We start from the raw sequence: 20,005 nt of genomic DNA, 5'->3' as shown, positions 1-20,005 counted from the left end.
CACAGTATGTGATCTTCTGTAACCGGCTTCTTTCTCACAGCATAATATTCTCAAGGTTCCCCCATGTTTTATCAGGATGGGCACCTCGTTCCTTTTTTATTGCTGAATAATATCCCACTGTATCACATTTTACTGATCCATTCATAAGGACGTAGACATTTGGGTCCTTTTCATGGTTTGGCTACTACAAATAAGCTCCTATGAACACTCATGCAAAGTTTTGTATGGAGGTACATTTCATTTCTCTTGGGTATATGCCTCAATGTGGAAACGGAGACAAGAGGAAACTCTACGCTTAACATTCTGAAGATCGACCAGACTGTTCCCCAAAGCAACTGTACATTCTCCCCAGGCAATGTTTGAGGTTTCCAATATGAGATTTATCTACAGAGTCACTTACCCAATGTGTGAAGATTAATTACCCACATCCTCATCAACATTTGTTATTAGCTGTCCTTTTATTAAAAAAAAAAAAAAAATTCATTTTTGGCTGTGCTGGGTCTTCGCTGTTGTCAGCAGGCTTTCTCTAGTTGCAGAGAGCGGGGGCTACCCTTCACTGAGGGGCCCGAGCTTCTCGCTGCAGTGGCTTCTCGTGTTGCTGAGCACAGGCTCTAGAACAACGGCTCAGCAGTTGCGGCTGACGGGCTTAGTTGCTCTGAGGCATGCGGAATCTTCCCAGACCAGGCATCAAACCTGCGTCCCTGCATTGGCAGGCAGACTCTCTACCCCTGGACCACTGAGGAAGCCCTCATCCGTCCTTCTGAGTCCAGTGAGAGGCCAGCGGTACCTCACTGTGGTCTGGTTTGTACTTCCTCATATCTAATGATGCTGAGCACCTGTTCGTGTATCTATTGGCCATGTGTATCTCTTCTCTGGAAAAGTGTCCATTTGAATCATTTGCCCCCTTTTAAGGTGGGTTGTCTTTTTATTACTGAGGTGGAAGACTTCGTTGTGTATTTTAGATGTAAATCCCTCATCAGGTACTTTCTTTCATTCTGTGAGTTGTCTTCTCACTTTCTTAACAGTATGATTTGCAGCACACGTTTTTAGTTTAGATGAAATCCAATTTATTTTTTTTTCTTTTATGACTTGTGTTTTGGTGTTACATCTAAAAAAACATTGCCGAATTCAAGATTTACTCTTATATTTTCTCCTGTAAGAAAGTTTTAGCAGGCTTCCCTGGTGGTCCAGTGGTTAAGAATCTGCCTTGCAATGCAAGGGACACTGGTCCGGGAAGATCCCACATGCCGAGGGGCAACCGAGTCCACGTGCCTCAACCAAGGAGCCCTCATTCTGGAGCGCATCCAGGCTGCAGTGACTCTGGGGAAGCCCCCGCGACGAGAGGCCCCAGCACCGCAACTAGAGTGGAGAGAGCTCTCCCGCAGCAATGGGGACCCAGCACGGCCAAAAATACAGATAAGTAAAGAAAGACATATTTATTAAAAAAAAAAAAAAAAGGTTTAGCTTCAACATTTAAGTTTATAATCTAAAAGTTAACTTTTGTATATGGAAGTAGGGGATTCAACTTCTGTATGTTGATAATCAGGTGTCCCAGCATTTGCTGAAAAGGGTGTTTTCCCCCTTGAATTTTCTTGGCATCTTTGCCAAATACCAACTGCTCATAAAGACAGTAGTGGTGAGTCTAGGTTTAGGCTCACTGACTGTGAGGTACCTGTGCTCTAGCTTCTTGGCGATAAGCTACGTGTGTGGATAATCATGTCTTCTACCCACAGCCCAGCAATCAGCACAGCTGCTACTGCTGCTAAGTCGCTTCAGTCGTGTCCGACTCTGTGCGACCCCATAGACGGCAGCCCACCAGGCTCCCCCATCCCTGGGATTCTCCAGGCAAGAACACTGGAGTGGGTTGCCATTTCCTTCTCCAATGCATGAAAGTGAAAAGTGAAAGTGAAGTCGCTCAGTCGTGTCCGACCCTCAGCGACCCCATGGACTGCAGCTCCTCCGTCCATGGGATTTTCCAGGCAAGAGTACTGGAGTGGGGCGCCACTACCTTCTCCAAATCAGCACAGGGGTCTCAATAAAACTCAGAGTGATTCTGTCCGCCTGTGCGGCCCCCAGTGATGAGGCCTGCCTCATCCACAGGTGTGGACTCTCTCCAGGTGGTTCTCTTTCTAGGGCTGCTCTTCTAGCCGGGACTCTGTCCTCAGTGTCCTGTTTACACTTACACAGCGACACAAATCCAGGAGGGCATTTTCCTTCTTCCTAGGATAGGAAGTCCCTAAAGATGCTCAGTCAGAAATCTCAGCTAGAACAAGAACGGGTACATTTGATTTTCATCTGTTTACAGGCACAGAGGCTCCAAGTGTGGTGTTTCTGTTTTGTATAAAGCGTTTCAATTGAGTGCCAGGCCCAACATTTTTCTGTGTTCAGGCTAATGTTAGAGAATTTAAATTTTTTAATGCTAATAATGTCCCTTGTGGCTCAGCTGGTAAAGAATTCGCCTGCAATTCGGGAGACCTGGCTTCGATCTCTGGATTGGGAAGATTCCCCTGGAGAGGGGAAAGGCTACCCACTCCAGTATTCTGGCCTGGAGAATTCCATGGATGGTCCATGGGGTCTCAAAGAGTCTGACACAACTGAGGGACTTTCACTAATGACGTCAGTGGGTCAGAGCTCAGTGAAAGGGATGTCCTCAAAAGGACCACTAATTAGAGATAAATCATGAATAACTTGAAGAACTGAGGACATTAAACTAAATTAACGAAAGACGTCCTGCATAACATTGTCTTCAAGTGATAATAAATCCGTACAAAGAACTGCAAAAGGGAAGAACCAACACAGAAGATGAAAGACCCTAGTCAAGCCCATTACAAATGCAATGAATAAATAAATAAATAAACACTGTGTTGACCAGACCTGTTTTCTGGCACTTTCACCTCAGATGCCCCATCCCCCCCACTTCTTGGCTACATAGTAACACCCAAGGCCCAACTCTCACTGCCTGATCCCTAGTACCTTTCAAGTACTCAAAATCTACCTTTCAAGTAAATTTTTAAGCAGATATGCTACACGAAAATAGAGTAGTTATGCATTTATAAGAGAAGTCTATACTTAAAAAACAACAACTCACATTTACTACAGTAATAAATTTAAAATTCTAAAGTATTTTTAAAGTAGTCACATTTAGGGAATTGCCTGACTGTCCAATGGTTAGAACTTGGTACCGTACCTGACTGCTGGGGGCCCAGGTTCGATCCTTGGTTGGGAAACCTAAGATACCACAGCTGTGTGGTGTGGCCAAGAGAAGGGTATTCACATTTACTGAAATTATGTTTTCATGAAGTGTTTAACATCAGCTCTACCATGTAAAATAACATCCGTGTGTGTTCACGTTGCCTAAGCCAAGCTCAACAATGTACATGTCTCTCAAAGATAAAAACAAAAGAGTCAAAATATTGACCTCCAGGGGCTCTTCTAGTTCTAAGATCTAAATGCCTATGATCATTATCCTAATTTCTCTCCTGTCCTTACCTCAAAGCTACATAGTAGGGGATTAAGCAAAGATGATTCAGTTCAGTTCAGTTCGGTCGCTCAGTCATGTCCGACTCTTTGCAACACCATGAATTGCAGCACGCCAGGCCTCCCTGTCCATCACCAACTCCCGGAGTTCACCCAGACTCATGTCCATTAAGTCGGTGATGCCATCCAGCCATCTCATCCCCTGTCGTCCCCTTCTCCTCCTGCCCCCAATCCCTCCCAGCATCAGAGTCTTTTCCAATGAGTCAGCTCTTCACATGAGGTGGCCAAAGTACTGGAGTTTCAGCCTTAGCATCATTCCTTTCAAAGAACACCCAGGACTGATCTCCTTTAGAATGGACTGGTTGGATCTCCTTGCAGTCCAAGGGACTCTCAAGAGTCTTCTCCAACACCACAGTTCAAAAGCATCAATTCTTCAGCGCTCAGCTTTCTTCACAGTCCAACTCTCACATCCATACATGACCACTGGAAAAACCATAGCCTTGACTAGACGGACCTTTGCTGGCAAAGTAATGTCTCAACCATGCAAATATGCCCATGGACACTGGCAGCCACACACAGCCACACTTGTTCACACTGGCCCTCCACTGAAAACTATAAACACTCTTGTCCAGGAGTCTGAGTTAGCCTCTAAGCTGAGATGACCATGGTGAACAAGAAAAGGTGAAACATAACTTATCTCCTTAGATATACTAATCATATTTCTTTTAAAATCCAAGTCTGATTATTTCATTATGTCTATTCCTATTGTCTGTTTTCCATTCGTTTTGGGTTAAGTCTTCTCATATATCTGATAATTCTTGATTGAATGCCAGTCATTGCATATGAGAAGTGCATAGATAATTCCAGACTCCTAGAGGATTTGCTTTTGTTTCTGACACGCAGGTATAACAGAGGCACAAACTACTCCAGATCACCTTAATCTAGTTAGGTACAGAGATGAGACAAAGCAGTACTCCAGCTCCTGAGATGGCCAGTCTGTGTCCAGTTCACTCCTGTCCCTAAGAAGAGCCCTTAGGAAAACTGGGGTGTTTACTAGGGCTTCTCCTTCTCAGCAAGGGTGTGCACCAACTTTTAAAACAATTTCCTGATCCATGAATCTGCCTAAAGCTCTAATTATCTTCTCAGTTGACAATTTCAGCACTGACAATTGCTTTAAGAAAAGAAATGGTGCCAAATGTAGGGTTACCTGACATCTCTACCTACACCGTGGCTCTGAAAATTCCTTCTGCCTTGTGGTTCTCCTGTGCCCTCAAACTGACAATTCTTTCTCAGCTTTTCACCTTGTCTTGTTCTTAGTACATCTTAGGCCCAAGTGATCTGATGGAACACTGCCAGAAGTAGAATCCCCAATCCAGTACAAAAGCCTTGTTCAAAACTGAACCAGACGGCAACTTTCTAACATAAAATACACATCATCTAATTCGAGTCTTCTCTAGTTGACTTCTACAACTTCTACAGTTCTGAAATTTGAGTTTTTCCCAGGGAACTAACCAAATCAGGCGATGAAGCAATCTGGAGTGTGAGAAAACAGAGCTGGCATTGCTGTTGACTAACAGAAAACCATAAAGCCCTAATTAAAACAAAGCATCAATCAAAACTAATTTCATCATGCCCTGTAATCTAAAATCTAACAGGCCTCACGGCTGGAATGGGAGGCATGGAGCTCCCTTCAAAAGATGACACAGCTGGAACCTAGGTGCTGTAAACCCCTAGACCTGGAGCCCAACACACAACAGACACCCGGGAAGGCCGTTCCCTGGGCCCTTGCTCCTCCTCCCCGCCCCTCCCTGATCCCCACCAAGAGGTGGGCAGACACTGAACACAGGCTGAAATTTCAGCACAGTCCAATTCTCTCACTACAAAGTCTAAGGTTCGTTCTCAAGTTTCTGGTGTACTGAACAGGAAGAACTGGGGTTGAGGTCATAAAAATGAACTCATGAATCAAGACAGCAAATGCTCTTGCCTACTTTGGCCTGTAACTAAAGAGGAAACCACGGGTGAAGAAGAGTAAAAAAATAAGAAATCTGAGCTTCATGTCCCTGGCTCAGATGGTAAAGAATCTGCCTGTAATGCGGGAGACCTGGGTTCAAGCCCTGGGTTGGGAAGATTCCCTGGAGGAGAGCATGGCAACCCACTCCAGTACTCTTGCCTGGAGAATCCACATGGACAGAGGAGCCTCGTGGGCTACAGTCCATGGGGTTGCAAAGAGCCGGACATGACTGACCAACAAGGCCACAATATATGCGGCCTAGGCAAGGCCTCTAGAGTCTGAGAAATGGGCTATTTCTCATCTGAGACATAGGGGGCTCATGTGCCAGTCAACAAACACTTACTGAGCACGTACTACCTTTCAGAGAAACCAGACCCAGTCTTGATCTCAGGACTAGATCAGCAGTTCTCAACTCTGGCTGCATACTTAACTAGAGATTTTAAATAAACTGCAACCCACTCCAGTGTTCTTGCCTGGAGAATCCCAGGGATGGGGGAGCCTGGTGGGCTGCCGTCTACAGGGTCACACAGAGTCAGACATGACTGAAGTGACTTAGCAGCAACAACAACAAAACACTTTATTTCGGATTAATGGACTCTCTAAGGCAGGGCCCTAGCACTGGAAGAGGGGTGGGGAAGAAGGCCTTTTCAACTGTTTCTGATGCCCAGTGAGGGTTAAAAACCACTGGACTTACAGAATTTCTAAGTTCCTGAATCTAATTTTCTATGGTTTGACAAATGAATATTTTTTTTACAGGTAAAAGGCTCCAAAATAAACCAGCTTCATTCATACTTTGGTGAGAGGGTAACTGAGGTTAAGGGCGCCTTGACTGTGCTGAAAATCCTGTCCTGAGGGGTCACATTGACTGTTGAGTGTCCTCCAGCCTCACAGATGCCTCCTTGGATGCATATTCAAAAGCCAAACATATCACGTTATAAGCGAGAACTTGTCCCAAGGGGCATTCAGATGGCTGAATCATGCCATTCTGGATTTGTTCCTTTGGGTTAAAGCACAATTTGGCCATGATTTTTGTCACATCTGTTTAACGTGAGTGCTACTAATTGATCATTTTCTTTAAAATCAACTCGCTAAGGCAGTAAGAGAGGATTAGTCCTCCTAAATATTAAAACACACAATAGAGCCTCTTTAATCAAATGAGATATTGACACACAAATAAATACAGACCAATGGAACCTAAGATTGAGGGCAGGAGAAGAAGGGGACGACAGAGGATGAGATAGTTGGATGGCATCACCGACTCAATGGACATGGGTTTGGGTGGACTCTGCGAGTTGGTGATGGACAGGGAGGCCTGGCGTGCTGTGGTTCATGGGATCGCAAAGAGTCGGACATGACTGAGTGACTGAACTGAACTGAACTGAAATGGAACATAACAGAAACTCCAGAAATGGGTCAAATTAATTAAATATGACAAAGGACAGAATCTAAAAACACTGGGAGAAAATGGAATTTTTAATAAGTTGTACTGAGATAACTGAAAAACGAGATGGAAAAGGCTAAAATTGGATCTAGCTTTCAAACCTATATATTCAATTCCAAGTGGATCAAAGATTTAAAAGTTTGAAAAGAAAAGAGAAATGATACAGGAACTAGGAAAAAAAAAAATAGGTGAATTCAACCTGGGGATGTAGAAAACTCTCTAGCTATGACTGAAAATCAAGAGGCAGTAAAGCAAAAAAAATTGAAAAAAGAAATACCCACAAAGTCACATGCATTAAGCACCTCGTCTGCATCATTTCAGCTCCTCCCGCCTTAACTATTTTTATTCCAGCCATTCCTGAGGCAACCAGTTTTGTCCAGGCTCTGATCTGTGTCCAGTGCCTGCCTGAGGGTGGAAGGGGGGTCTGTTGTGGCCCCAGAGAGCTGCCATGTGTGCCCTCTCGGGACCCACTGAGAGCACCAGCAGGGGCAATATATGCCATGTGGGGCACTCCTCTGCCAAATGAAGACAGGACCTAATGGATATATCATCCTTCTTTCCCCCAAATATCGATCCTATGCTCTCCTCCAAACACACACGAGCCTTCATCTTGGGTAGTTTTCTAGAGAACCCAGTTAAAATACCACTAATCTGATGCAGTGATTTTTTTCTAATAAACATAAACATTTAATTATTAAAATTTAAAAAGCATTCAGCAGAAGAATCTTAATTCCCTACTCTTTAAGCATGGGCTACGCAACAGTACTGAGCTTCCCTGGTGGCTCAGTGGTAAAGGGTTCAGGAGATGCAGGTTCGATCGCTGGGTCAGGAAGATCCCCTGGAATAGGAAATGGCAACCCACTCCAGTATTCTTGTCTGGGAAATCCCATGGACAGAGGAGCCTGGCGGGCTACAGTCCATGGGGTTGCAAAGGAGTCAGATGCGACTGAGTGACTGAATAATGACAACATGAACAAGGACTGTTTTGAAAAGACGACATATGAAAAGGGGATGAAAGAATAACTTTACAAGGATGAAACCTGACAAACGCCGCTTCAGCCAGGTGATCAAGGTCAACATCCACAGTGACCAAGCACGCCGCAGGCACCCTCTGTAACGTGCAACGCAACGTCGCTTTCTCCATGATCTTCCTGCCCCAAACTAACAACCCCAGGCTAACCACGAGCGAAACATGGAACAAATTCCAACAGAAGGGCATCCTGCAACATATCTAAGTAGCAACATATCTCAAAACAGCCAAGATCATCAAAAAACAGAGACAATCTGAAAAATTATCACAACCGAGGAGTCTAAGGAGATTTAAGACCTAAATGTAATGTGGTATGCGGGATCAGAACACGGAACAGAAAAAGGACATTAGGTCAAACAAACAACTGTGGACTCCAGCTATTAATACTGTTATCAATAGTAGTTCACTAAATACAACCAATGGGCCATGCAAGATGCTAACAGTGGAAACGGTACCAGTGGAGATATGTGTATGGGAACTCTCCGTACTCTCTGCTTAATTTTTCCATAAATCTAAAGTTGCTTTAACTCGTAAATTCTATTAATAAAAAGAAAAAAAGGCTTATGAAAAGCATTCCTCCCTCCCCAGCAATGGGGCCTGGGGTCTGCATTCTGGAAGAACACATGGTGATTCCTCGGAGAAGGCAATGGCGCCCCACTCCAATACTCTTGCCTGGAAAATCCCATGGACGGAGCAGCCTGCTGGGCTGCAGTCCATGGGGTCGCTAGGAGTCGGACACGACTGAGCGACTTCACTTTCCCTTTTCACTTTCATGCATTGGAGAAGGAAATGGCAACCCACTCCAGTGTTCTTGCCTGGAGAATCCCAGGGACGGGGGAGTCTGGTGGGCTGCCGTCTATGGGGTCGCACAGAGTCGGACACGACTGAAGCGACTTAGCAGCAGTAGCAGCAGCAGCGTGGTGATTCCTACGCACATTAAAGTCTGAGAAACACCAGGGACACCTGTGAGTTAACAGTGCACAGTGTCCTTACAAAGAAAAAAAGAGGAAAGAAGAACCCACCCGCACGTCGATGAACAAGTCCTGTGTCCCGGCAGTGGCGTGGGAACACGGGATGACAGCACTGTTGCCCAGGGACTCGTCAAGCACATAATGAACATGTTCATCTTGGATGCCAGCACCTCGCATTTGGGAGCGGCCTGGAATGTTGTACTTGGAAGGACCCATGACGAGGCAGAATGAATGTCATGATTTATTGCCCATTTGGGGTACAAGTGGCAGCATCGATTTCATAAAGCATCCACCAAGCACCAGGCACAGCGCTAGGCTCTCCGGACCCAACAGAGATCGAAGTAGGTACAACCCTCAATGAGGCTTAGGCTGAAAAAGGTAAGTATAATAATTATGAATATAAAGAGTAACAGCAGAGGAAATATGGAATCCCACAGAGCAAACAAGAAATGGCCCTCAGTCAGGGTAGGGGTCAAGGACTGCCTCCCTGAGGAAGTGACATTTCAACTAAGATTTGAAGGCTAGGCACTACGCAAGCTGAAGAGGAAAAGGAAGCAGCTGACCTCAGGTTAACTCGGGAGCTGGTCTGTCAGACCTCTGCTTACTTAAGGATCCTTTGAGAGAGAATGGAAACTAGATGACAGAGACAGACACAGCTCCACAGAGAGCCCAGGATGGAGCACAGCGCCCAGAGAGTGTGTGAGGTGCTGGAAGCTTTACAGAGCATGCCCAGGACAAATATGTGACAAGGGGAAGAACTGGAGAAGGAAAGAGGCTGGCCAAACCGGTTCCTGTAAGGGACGGTGTCCATCTCCTCTAAGACACTCGGGACGCGCGTCCCATCGGCTCCCACTGTGCTTTCTGCTGCCACGCCCGTCAATTTCACAGTCAACTGCTCAACTGCAGTGCCTATTTCTGCATCTAAGTTTTCTTAGTACAATTATCTGCTCTACCCCAAAATAACATGCCTGTTTTGTCTTTATTTCAGTAGTTATATTTTGTGTCTTTTATAGAGAATGTCCCTGAATCATTTTTAGAAGCTGAAGTATCAATAGCAGCTGTGGTTTCTAATGCAAAAAATGATCACCTATGGTAGGTAAGTTAGGCAGCAATCTGACAAAAGGGCAGAGTACCTGAAAAATGATCACCTATGGTAGGTAAGTTAGGCAGCAATCTGACAAAAGGGCAGAGTATCTGAAACCAGAAAACTGTCCCAGATCGTCCAGGGTTTATCTTCCTCACAGACATAACAAGGTGAGCTGGGGGAGGTAAACAGCTAACTTTTATTGAACATCATACACTGAGAACTTTTTATGTATTCTTGTTTGAGCCTTGCAAACCTAAGAAGGAAGCAAACGTTAAGAGGCCTTGCAAACATAAGAAGGATTATCCTCATTTATATTTGAGAAAACTGGAGGGTCATAAAGGTTAAGCAATTCGCACCAAGGAGAAGGAAATGGCAACCCACTCCAGTGTTCTTGCCTGGAGAATTCCAGGGACGGGGGAGCCTGGTGGGCTGCCGTCTATGGGGTTGCACAGAGTCGGACACGACTGAAGCGACTTAGCAGCAGCAGCAGCAGCAGTCAGCTGGTAAAGATTAGCTCTGGGGCAGAATCCAGGTCTATTAGACTCTAAAACCCAGGCTGCTTAGAATACGAGGGACAAAAGGTGGCCTAAATCAATATTAAAAAAAAGTTCATTCACATTCCTACTTTAAGTCCAAACCCAAGAATAGACATCTTTCACACAGCCTTAAAGACAAAGACAGACAATCCATCCTCATACACAGTTGCTTCAGGGGACTCGGGACCAGGGCTCCCCCCATTGGCAAACAGGTGCAACCACACTATTTATTTCTAATTCCTTTTCTAATCTTCAAACTTTTTGGGAAAGGAACCTCCAAGTTAAGACCAGGAATATAAAGTTCCTTTCATGAACATTATCTTTCTCTCTTTCCTGCTTAAAATTTACATTCTGATAACATATAGCAACAGACTTTGGTGCCAGTAATACTATTTTGCTACCTTATTTTAAGGAAATAATCAGAGATGCACTCTAAGGCTTACCGTGCAGTCATTATCATGTTTACAATGATGGTATTCTAAAAGGAAGACAACTGTCCCAAACTTGGGGTACTGGTAAATAAATTATGGTATATCATCTGATACACTTTTATTCAGCCATTTTACATGCTTTCAAAGAACATTAATAACAAAGGGGAAATGCATACATGTCGAATGCAAAAATGCTCAATACAAATACACAGTAAATTATCAATTTTGTGAAAATGTCACTCTCACACATGGAAAAGATAAAGGAACTATACCCCGTGTTTAATGGGTTATCCTTCCTTCAACAGTAGGATCAATGCTGATTTTGTATTCTGTATACTACGTTTTCAAATTCTCCACATTCAATATAACTGCATTTAAAAAATGTATTTATTTATTTGGCTGTGCCTGGTCTTAGCTGCATGTGGTATATGGGATCTAGTTCCCTGATCAGAGATTGAACCCGGGCGCCCTGCGTTGTGAACGCAGTATCTCAGCCACTACACCACCAGGGAAGTCCCACTTAAACCAGAAAAAACGAGAACTGCTGCTAGAAGTCATTTCTATAAGGTCTTCTCCATTCAGGACGGGAAGGGAAACAGCTGCTCGCGGAGGGGACCACTGTCCTCCCCACCTCGCCCAGCCGCAAGCTGGAGGCCCTCTTCCGTAAGCTGTTACTGCGCTACCCTAGCACTTGTGATCACTCAACAATGACCAGTCATCAAGCTTACCGTTTACTGCAAGGTTCCAGCTTGGTAGACGACAGATTCCCTTTAAAGGGAAAAAAATCTTGTGAAACAATGCTGGTTTATTTTATTTTCATGTAGCTTATTCAGGTGCAACTTAAAAAACTAAGTTAAAAATTTCTTATATTTATGTGACTAGATACAAACAAAACTGCCAAACCAGCAAAATTCAAAATGACATTACTTCCAATAAAAAGATGACATTGCTTATACTGAAAATCATCACTCAGGTACTTCCCTGGCAGTCCAGTGGTTAAGACTCCGAGTTTCCACTGCAGGGGGCGCGAGTTCAATTCCTGATAGGGGAAGTAAGATCTCACATACTGCACAGCCAAAATGTAAATACTAAAAAAAAAAAAAAAAATCACCCACAGATAAATATGGTAATGACACAGATAGGATGTCTAAAAATGTCTAAAAATAAGCAGACAGGACGAGAGAGAAGAGCCAAAGATACACACACAGCAGGGCCACAGCTCCACAGCTGGTCTCCCTAGATGACTCCCACAGACACCTGGAGGTGTGCCGTCTGTTCCGCAGCAACAAGCTCGGAGGTGTGCTTGGACTCCAATGTGTTAGCCAGTGCGGACTCACTGCGACACGAAGACCATGTTTGTGCCTGGGTTGCTCACACTGTGCCCTGTAATCGCACTGCATTCTGCAGAACTCCAAATGGATACAGTGCCCTTGGCCCAGGGGAGATAGTTCCCTGGCACATAACCAGACCTGTGAGATGGGAGCCTGACACACACACACACACAGCTGGCCCTGGTGATGAGAGGCTGACCGTGCCTTACACACACACACACACACACGGCTGGCCCTGGCAGGCGTGCACATACACACACACACACACACGGCTGGCCCTGGTGATCAGAGGCTGACCATGCCTTACACACACATACACACACACACACCTGGTGATGGGAGGTTGACCCATGCCACACACACACACACACACACACACACACACACACACACACATGGCTGGCCCTGGTGGGGGCAGGTAACCTTTCTGAGCACTGAAGGTAATGCTCCTTCAGATGTTCACACACACACACACACACACACACGGCTGGCTGGCCCTGGTGGGGGCAGGCAACCTACATACATGCACATGGCTGGCCCTGGCAGACACATACACACACTCACACGGCTGGCACTGGTGGACATGCATGCGTGCACACACACACACACACACACACAGAGCTGGCCCTGGTGATGGGAGGCTGACAGTGCCTTACACACACACACACATACACGGCTGGCCCTGGTGATGGGAGGCTGACCATGCCTTACACACACATACACACACACACACCTGGTGATGGGAGGCTGACCCATGCCTTACACATACACACACACACACACGCATGCACGCACGCACGCAGGCAAACTTTCTGAGCACCGAGGGTAAAGCTCCTTCAGAAGTTACCACGCACCCTGGAGCGGATTTTGGGATCCACATGTTTGAACTGCTGTTCAACATTCCTGGTATCTCTGCCACGTATCTACTGACATAATCAAATATCTGATCAGCAATTCTGAAGAACAAATGTAGTTTGAATCTTTACCTCATATTCCAGACAATTTGAAGGATGCAATTTCTTGAAATTTTATATATAAAACAGAAAAAAAAACTTACCAAACTTCTAGACAAATGCTATCTTAAATGTAAGAAAAATTCCAAATAAAATGACTTAATAACATAAATCTTAAACTTCTATATATCAGATCTTTAAAAGATAAAAGGCAGGTAGGGAAAATGTTCACAGAAGAGAATCTTCCCAAGAGATAAATGATTAAAGTATATAAACAGAAATATTTTGAATACTGTATATGTGGGTGTCTTGTTTTTAAGTAGAAAAAGGATTCAGAAATGGGTCTAAGTGTCTATAAATCTTTTAGGGATGGGGACTATTTGGGGAGGGGGGGTTGGTTCCTTTTTTTTTTTTGAATTTTATTTTATTTTTAAACTTTACATAATTGTATTAGTTTTGCCAAATAGGTTGGTTCCTTCTTCCCATCTAACCCAGTACCAATGAGAAGGCCTCCAAAGATGATTTCTGAATAAAGATATGAGAATACATAAGGTCTGTTAGAAAAAAAGAAATAAGAATTCAGGCAACAGTCTAGAAAATTAAGAAAAACTCAACGTACTAAGTCACTTCAGTCGTGTCTGACTCTTTGCGACCCTACAGACCGTAGCCTGACAGGCTCCTCTGTCCATGGAATTCTCCAGGTAAGAATACTAGAGTGGGTTGCCGTGCCCTCCTCCAGGGATGTTCCCGATCCAAGGATCAAACCCTCGTCTCTTACATCTTCTGCACTGACAGGGGGGTTTCTACCACCAGTGCCACCTGGGAAGCCAAGAAAAACTCAGACACAGCCTAATTATCCAAGTCATCTGATTCAACAGAACTTTTTACCACAGTATGTGGACATGTGCCTCAGGTGTTCAGTTTATTTGTTAAAACGCATCTCCAGCCCTATGCCTTTCTAAGACACTCCTGGACAGGGTCAGTTCAGAGGTTTCATTTCTGACCCTTTTCAATCTATGCACTCCCATGAGATTATCTAGCAAGAAAAATATGACATTTTCATTTAAAAAATGTCAGCACTGAACAAAAGGATTTTCAAAGATGAGCCATACCACTTACAAATATATAAATTAAATGAGTTGACAACAAAGGTAATGAAAAGACCCCCCTCGACTCATTTAGGTCCATTTGCAAAGGCCCAGTATTTGAGGTGCATGTAAACACACACGTATGGATGTTTGACTACAAACAGTCTGCAACAGAGAACCATGTCAAACTGTTAGCAGCATTTTAAAAGAAAAAAAAATCCATAAAGAAAAAGGGTAACTGGATGATTCATTTTGGAAAAAGTATTTAAAAACTTTCATTTCTATATCCATGACTTGTCATCTGATGCCCCAAAATGGGATCTGAGAACTCTATTATAGATCAAAGCTGTGGTACATATACACAATGGAGTATTACTCAGCCATTAAAAAGAATACATCTGAATCAGTTCTAATGAGGTGGATGAAACTGGAGCCTATTATACAGAGTGAAGTAAGCCAGAAAGAAAAACACCAATACAGTATACTAACGCATATATATGGACTTAAGAAAGATGGTAACGATAACCCTGTATGCGAGACAGCAAAAGAGACACAGATGTATAGAACAGTCTTTTGGACTCTGTGGGAGAGGGAGAGGGTGGGATGATTTGGGAGAATGGCACTGAAACATGTATAATATCATATAAGAAATGAATCGCCAGTCCAGGTTCGATGCAGGATACAGGATGCTTGGGGCTGGTACACTGGGATGACCCAGAGGGATGGTACCGGGAGGGAGGTGAGAGGGGATTCAGGATGGGGAACACGTATACACCCGTGGCAGATTCATGTTGATATATGGCAAAACCAATACAATATTGTAAAGTAATTAGCCTCCAATTAAAATAAATAAATTTCTATTAAAAAATAAATAAAATGTTCTAGTCAAGTGGATTTATCAAACAAACAATGAAGGAAATCAAAACAGAAAAAAGAAATGAATATTAAAAGGGAGAAACAGCAACTGCTTCCTTTGCTTTACAGTAATGATCTGCCATTTTTTCCAATTAATTACTTGCTAAAAGGAAATAAAGATTTATTCTTAAAGCTACCTTGATCCTAAGCGCATTTCACAAATTGAAAGGCTCTAATATAGTTATAACACAAGAAAATATGTGGTGTTATTCTCCACAGCTACTGTAACCTGATAGCTTAAGTCTCCTCCAAAACTGAATGCTGACTCAAACTGTCCCTAATATCAGGGACTTTTTGCATGTATGCTAAGTTTCGTCAGTCGCGTCTGACTCTGCAACTCCGTGGACTGCAGCCCACTAGGCTCCTCTGCAGAGAAGGCAATGGCACCCCACTCCAGTACTCTTGCCTGGAAAATCCCATGGACGGAGGAGCCTGGTAGGCTGCAGTCCATGGGGTTGCTGTGAGTTGGATATGACTGAGCGACTTCCCTTCCACTTTTCACTTTCATGCATTGGAGAAGGAAATGGCAACCCACTCCAGTGTTCTTGCCTGGAGAATCCCAGGGACGAGGGAGCCTAGAGGGCTGCCGTCTATGGGGTCGCACAGAGCTGGACAAGACTTAAGCGACTTTGCAGCAGCAGAAGCAGGCTCCTCTGTCCATTCGATTTTCCAGGCAAGAGTACTGGAGTGGGTTGCCATTTCCTCCTCCAGGGATCTTCCCGCTCCAGGGACCGAACTTGAGTTTTAGGTCTCCTGCATTGGCAGGCGGGTCCTTTACTACCAGCACCACCACATCAGAGACTATTCCTTCCAGTAAACATGAACTTAGTAAATCAGAACAATCCTCCAGCTGGAAAGAACTAGAAAAGCAGGGGGAAAATAGAGTAAAAGTCTGCCTGGAGGCTTGAAGGAAAAAGGGACATCAGATGCTCAGGGAGATGAGATCAGTACTTGGGGCTACTTTTCCCTGGGGGTGTTTGCCAGCTCTAGGGGGAATCCTAAAAGCATGGCGTTGGGCTGGGGGATAACAGGGCTAGAGAAGAGATGAACACTGGCACTAAAGGCCAACAGAACAGGTGGAAACATCCTGATCCTAGAGACTGCACCAAAGAGACTCCAGGTTATACGTGCCCCATTTGTCTGGCAAAAGCAAGTGTGAATTATCTCTGGAAGAGAAAAACATTGTCTTGGGCAAATGACTTTCTAAAAACAATTTTGCAAATCTGACGTCCAGCAGAATTAAAACAAATTAAAAAGCAAAAACAATTAGATACATAAGGAGATGAGACAATATGAATGAAAAACAAGGAAAACAGATAGTGGAAATGACTTACAAATACTGCCACAATGGGACACACTTCAGGCATTAAATATACCATGTTCAAGGAGCTGAAAGACAATACTGATAATGTTGGCAGATAGCTGGAAACTATACAAAGAAACTATAAAAATAAAGCCAAATCGAAATTAAAGAACCAAAAACCACAGAATAACTGAAATTAAAAACTCAAGTGACAGGAAAGAGAACAGAGGGGAGATCCAGAATGAAGGAAAAAGAGACAGAAACCACAGAAGGAAGGTTAAGAGACACAGAAGATCCAGTGAAACAGCCTAATGCGCATAACTGTAGTGCTAGAAGGAAAGGGGAGAGAGAATGGGAGAGAAGCAATATATGCAGTCCTGATGCCACAAGACTTCCAAAATTAATGAAAGACACGAAGCCAAAGATTCAAGAAGCCCTAAGTTATGTTCATCTTTTTTAAAAAAAAAATCCATACAGCACAGAAAATACTGCTGAAAACCAAAGACAGAGAACATTTCAAAAGCAGCCAGATGAACTTCCCGGGTGGCCCAGCGGCTAAGACTCCAGCTCCCAAGGCAGGGTGCCCAGGTTTGATTCCTGGTCAGAGAACTGGATCCCACATGCCACAACTAAGAGTTCTGCATGCTGCGATGAAGATCGAAGATCCCGCGTGCCTCACTAAGACCCAGTAAAGGCAAATAAATAAATCTTTTTTAAAATAAGTAAGTTTTTAAAAACTTTAAATGGAGAAAAAGATTACTTTCAAAGAACAACAGACAAATGACTTCTCAACAGAAAACAATCGATGTTAGAAACCATGAGCTATCTTTAAAGCGTTAAAAGAAAATAATGGTAAACCAAGAATTTTGCTACTACTGAAAAGACCCTTCTAAAATGGAGGAAACTGTTCTAAAATTAGACTGTGGCAATGGTTTCCTAAGTCTGTGAAAGTACTGTATGTGTGTGTGTATATGAAAATGCTAAAAATCACCCAACTGTATACTTTAAATGGGTATATTTTAGGATATGGGAATGATATCTCAAGAAATCTTTTTCAATGAAGAATAAATAAGGAAATCTGTGAACCCTAAGAATTTGTCACCAGCAGACTTGCACTAAAGAAATTCTAAAGGGAATTCCTCAGATGGAAAGAAATGATTCCAAATGGAAGACTGGAAGATGACGAAGGTGGCATAGCAACGCGATGGGGAAAAAAGATGATGTCTTTTAATAAACAGTGCTGAATAAATGGTTCTGGTAAAAATGAAAAATTTGACCCCCTTTTCACAAGTTACACAAAAGTCACTTCCAAGTGGACTGCGGATATTACTTTGAAAGGCAGGGCAATAGGATGTTACAGTAAACTATCTTCTTGACTTTGACAGAGAACTCCCACAAATTAGGAAGAAAAAGATGTGTAAACCCCAAAGACTTCTGAACAGGTACTTCATAAAAGAAGATATCAAATAAACATAAAAAGATGTTCAGCCTCATCAGTCTGCAAGAAACCATAATCCAAAACCACAACGGGATACCTCACCAGGCTGCCCGCACAATGACCAGGATGGCTAAAATTCAAGACTGGCAATACCAGGTGGTGGCAAGGAAGCAGAGCACAAGAACTCTCAAACACTTGCTGGAAGGAGTGTAAACTGGTACAGGCACTTCAGAAATCTGGTGTTACCTCTTAAAGTTGGAAGATACAAGTATCTTTTGACCTATAAGTTCTACTGCTCAGACGGTAAAGAATCTGCCTATGATGCAAGAGAACCCAGGTTCGATCCCTGGGTTGGGAAGATCCCCTGGAGAAGGGAATGGCAACCCATTCCAGTACACTTGCCTGGAAAATCCCAAAGACAGAGGAGCCTGGCGGGCTATAGTCCATAGAATCGCAAAGAGTCGGACACGACTGAGCGGCTCACGTTTTAGAAACAAACGTCCTCAAATAGCGGAATGGTTAAGATGTAGTATCTTCATATAATGGAATACGACAGATTAATAAAAATGAGCAACAGTTAGGAGGTAATGGATGAATTTCAGAAACATCTTGAGAGAAAGAAGCCAGACACACAAAAGAATATACATTGCAGGAGTATTTCATTTATATAAAGATCACAAAACTGGCAAAAATGAAAGACACTATAGTGTTTACGGGATATATGTTTGGAAGGTACAATTACCCAGACAAAAGGCAAGGAAGTGATAATCCGCAAAAGTCAGGATTGGGTGACCTCTGGAGAGAGAGAATTTCGAGTTCCTGGGGCTGGCAATGTTTTTTTCTCGAACTGATAACCATCAATCCCCCCTGGCTGGGTAATGAACCACGGAATGGTACGTTGTGGGTCTTGCACTTTAGTGGCGTGCAAGAAGAAAGGAAATGGGGACGAGAAAAAGGGAGCAGAGGCAGGCGAGCAGCTCCAGGTGGAAGGACACGACCCCTTAACGTGCGAGCTCGGGGCGGCGGCACAGGGTGGCCGAGGCCGAGGGCATGAAGTCCGGGGGAGGGCGGCCAGAGTTGGGGGGCTGCTTGGGGCCGGGCGCGGCCACACACGTCCGCGGGGTCGCCTCCCTACCCGGCCCCCAGCCCCCCGCGAGCGCCGGCGGGCGCTCCTCCCACAGGCGGGCGCCGCCCGCGCCGACTCCCCCAGACCCTCCCAGGGTCCCCAAAGCCCCCCCACCCCCGGTGCTCCTGAGGCCCTCCCCGCGCTCCGCACGCCGCCCGCCCGGCCTCCCCAAGCGCCCGCCAGACTCACCTCATTGTCGCTGCCGGGGCGGGCGGGCGCGCGGGCCGGGGGGCGCGGCGCGGGGCGCGGGGCGTTAGCGGGGCAGCCGGCCCCGGGCGCGGCGGCTCCGCGTCTCGCTGGGCTGCGGGGGGCAGCGGGGGCTCATCTTCTCCGGGCGGGCGTCCGGGCCGCTAGCTGCGGGGATGGGCTGAGGCGGCGGCGCCTGACAGCCGGGCCCCGGCCCCTGCCATCTTGGCGGGCGCGTGCCCGGGCCGCCGTGTGCGCGCGCCGCCGGGGGTTGGGGGGAAGGGAGAAGAGGGGAAGGGGCGAGCGCCGTCCGGGTCCCGCCGGCCGGGGGGAAGCGCGCGCGCCCGCCCGAGACTCGGGGCGCAGTCCCCGGGCGGGCGCGGGCGTCTGCGACGCCGTCAACGGAGAGGCGGGCAGGCGCGTGGGTGCGCGCGCGCGCGCGCGCGCGCGCGGGCGAACTCAGCCCAGGAGTCGAGACTGAGGGGAAAGCGTGCGCGGCGGCCCAAGCTCCACACAAAAGGCGCGGGGCCCCAGAGCCCGCGCCTCCGGCAGAGCTGAGCCCGGGGCTGCGAGGGGCGGGGCGGGGCCTAGGGGGCGGGACTTGAGGCGAGGCCGGCCGGGAGGGGCGGGGCTTCGAAGGAACTGTGCCTTCGAGCGGCGAAAATGAGCTCGGTAGGGACC

General features: G+C 45.5%; 1 protein-coding gene across 1 annotated transcript in view; it reads right to left on the bottom strand.

Moving 5' to 3' along the window:
• EVL (Enah/Vasp-like) overlaps positions 1 to 19,433 on the bottom strand; it is a 143,935-nt gene extending 124,502 nt beyond the window's left edge. The window contains exon 1 of the mRNA XM_055555501.1: positions 19,328 to 19,433. Coding sequence (XP_055411476.1) covers positions 19,328 to 19,332 — 5 coding nt within the window. The 5' untranslated portion in view covers positions 19,333 to 19,433. The remainder of the gene's footprint in view (positions 1 to 19,327) is intronic.
• Between the last annotated feature and the right edge of the window lie 572 nt (positions 19,434 to 20,005).

The sequence above is a fragment of the Bubalus kerabau genome, chromosome 19, assembly GCF_029407905.1.
Source record: "Bubalus kerabau isolate K-KA32 ecotype Philippines breed swamp buffalo chromosome 19, PCC_UOA_SB_1v2, whole genome shotgun sequence".
NCBI lineage: Eukaryota > Metazoa > Chordata > Mammalia > Artiodactyla > Bovidae > Bubalus > Bubalus kerabau.
Note: the sequence above shows the minus strand (reverse complement) of the source record. Positions and strands in the feature narration are given on the sequence as shown.